Genomic DNA, 2,500 nt, shown 5'->3' on the forward strand with positions numbered 1-2,500 from the left:
ACGTGCATACATATACCGTACAAAAACACACATACAAACACACAACACACATTTTCACACACACACACACACACACACACACACACACACACACCACTGATACTGTTCCACTCACTCACCCGAACGTGCCGTCTTGATGTTGACCGACTGGAAGCCCCCATTCAGGGCTGAGGAGTCTATGATGTCCGAATCGAAGTCGCGGTGGGTCTTGCGGTAGACAAAGAGGGCCACGATGACGGAGATGACCAGGCACATGATGACCGCAATCACAATGCCCACGTAGAGGGCCACGTCGTCTGTGCTGGGTGCGGCTGTGGAGAGAGAGAAAGATAGAGATAGATAGATAGATAGATAGTTAGATAGATAGATAGATAGATAGATAGATAGATAGATAGATAGAGAGATAGAAAGATAGATAGAGAGGGGGAGAGAGAGAGGGAGAGAAGAGGGGTGAGCAGAGGAAGGGCATAAGGATGGAGCTTGAAAAGAGAGCCTGCGCAAAGCTGCTGGTCTGCTCAGCAACACACCCACACATTCACATACATGTGCATACACATATATGATGCTGCCCATACCTGCAAATACAACACAGGTACATGTATGCATATGCATACATGCATACACTGTAGATTTACACTCACACACACACACACACACACACACACAGGCCGAGGTAAAACCTATTAGAGAGAGGGAACCAGAAAGTAGAGCAGAGGCATGCAGACAGACATTCTATAATAAGGGGAGTGCTCTTTAATTTAATGAGCCTATTAATTATTTTATAACGTTCTTGACATCTTTCAAGGATTCATCTAAATATTTTATATGTCTGGGAAAAAAGGCACAATGGTGAAAGTTTTGTTCCCCGCCCCCTCACCCCCCACTTCCCATACGTGAAACTACAGCCGCATAAAGTTTTCATTGACGGCTTGACTGAGCTTTTAAGTGTGAGGTCGAGGAGGCGCAACGAGCGATGAGCGCATGATGAATCGAGCAGGCTCTTCGGCTTCAAAGGCCGCCAAACAAAGACGCCGCCGCGCAATTGTTCCCTCGCGCCGTGTCAATGCTCTGTGCCGAAACAGCTTGCGTAACTCGGAGCCTGAATTTAGCCAGAGAGAGAGAGAGAGACCGAGAGAGAGAGAGTTGAGAAATGAGAGAGGGAGCGAGAGAGAGAGAGAGAGAGATAGAGATGAGAAATGAGAGACAGAGTGAGAGAGAGAGAGAGGAGAAATGAGAGAGAGAGAATGAGAAATGAGGGGAAGAGAATGAGAAATGAGAGAGAGAAGGAAGAGAATGAGAAATGAGAGAGCGAGAGAGAGAGAGAGAATGAGAGATGAGAGATGAGAGAGAGAGAGAGCTAGAGCGAGAGCGAGATCCACCGGAGCTGTCAGTGTGAAGATCAGATGTGAGCGTGCGTGCTCAGTGAGCCTCACTCAAGCGTCCACCGCTGCACAGTGCATCTATCACGCGTCCATAAAGAGCCTTGGACGGGCCTGCTGGTGCAGATGTGCTCTTTAACACAGCGCTCTGTTGTCTTAACCCCGGGGAAAGGATGGATTCATTTGACTTGTTGTTCCTGAGCTCTGCTACAGAAAACCTGTTTTCAATCACCCCCTTCCACACTCAAGTGGAGGCCTGGCGCCGTAATGCATTGAGCAGCATCGCATCTCAGAGAAACAGCATTCAGGGGGTTATTCCTCTGCCTCCAGTAGAGGGCGCTGTGATCCACATGTACACTCAAGGTGCCACTCCATCTGCATCTGTGGACCAAAAAAAAAAAAACCAAAACCCTACCGTGCTCATTCCCTGGAGGGCCAGTGACTATACCGGTATTCGCTTGACCAAAGGCACTTAATCAACTCTGCCGGTTTTATGCAGTGGAGTCATCTGGGATCCCTAGCACCTGGTTTTACCATGCTCCGACCAACATGCCCTGTGTAAACCATTAACCGAGAAGGCCTGGTCGCAAAAACAACCCCCCCCCCCCCCCCCCCCCCAAAAAAAAAGGAGCATGCTTGCTTTGTAACCAGATAGAGTTTCAGCGCACAAAAACAGTCTTCTGGTCAGAGCAGGCTAAGCAAGAAAACATCATGTGCCCATAAATGTTCCGCTAATACCCACCAGGGCCAATGCTGTCAGAGCTATGACAGGGACATAAAAAGCTTTAAGGAAAAAACAACTAAAAAATCCCAAAAGGACGTTAGTGGTTGGGGAGTGTTTGTGGTCTTACAGTTGACCTTGTCTCTGAACTAGTCCTGCCCGGTGGCTCTGGATGCTGCTGTTACTGCTGCTGTCCAAACACATGGCAACTCACAAAGGGACAGACCAAGAGAGAGCGAGAAAGAGAGAGAGAGAGAGAGAGAGAGAGAGAGGAGAGAGAGAGAGAGAGAGAGAGAGAGAGAGAGAGAGAGAGAGAGAGAGAGATAAAGAGAGAGAGCAAGAAAGAGAGAGAGGGAGCAAGAGAGAGAGAGAGAGAGAGCGAGAGAGACGGAGTAACTAC

The 2,500-nt window shown here is 48.6% G+C and overlaps 1 protein-coding gene across 1 annotated transcript in view; it reads right to left on the reverse strand.

Moving 5' to 3' along the window:
• Positions 1-2,500, reverse strand: part of unc5ca (unc-5 netrin receptor Ca) — a 147,598-nt gene that overhangs the window by 19,463 nt on the left and 125,635 nt on the right. Inside the window, exon 9 of the mRNA XM_062542952.1 lies at positions 120-311. Coding sequence (XP_062398936.1) covers positions 120-311 — 192 coding nt within the window. The remainder of the gene's footprint in view (positions 1-119; positions 312-2,500) is intronic.

This window comes from Sardina pilchardus, chromosome 8 (assembly GCF_963854185.1).
Source record: "Sardina pilchardus chromosome 8, fSarPil1.1, whole genome shotgun sequence".
Taxonomy (NCBI): Eukaryota; Metazoa; Chordata; class Actinopteri; order Clupeiformes; family Clupeidae; genus Sardina; species Sardina pilchardus.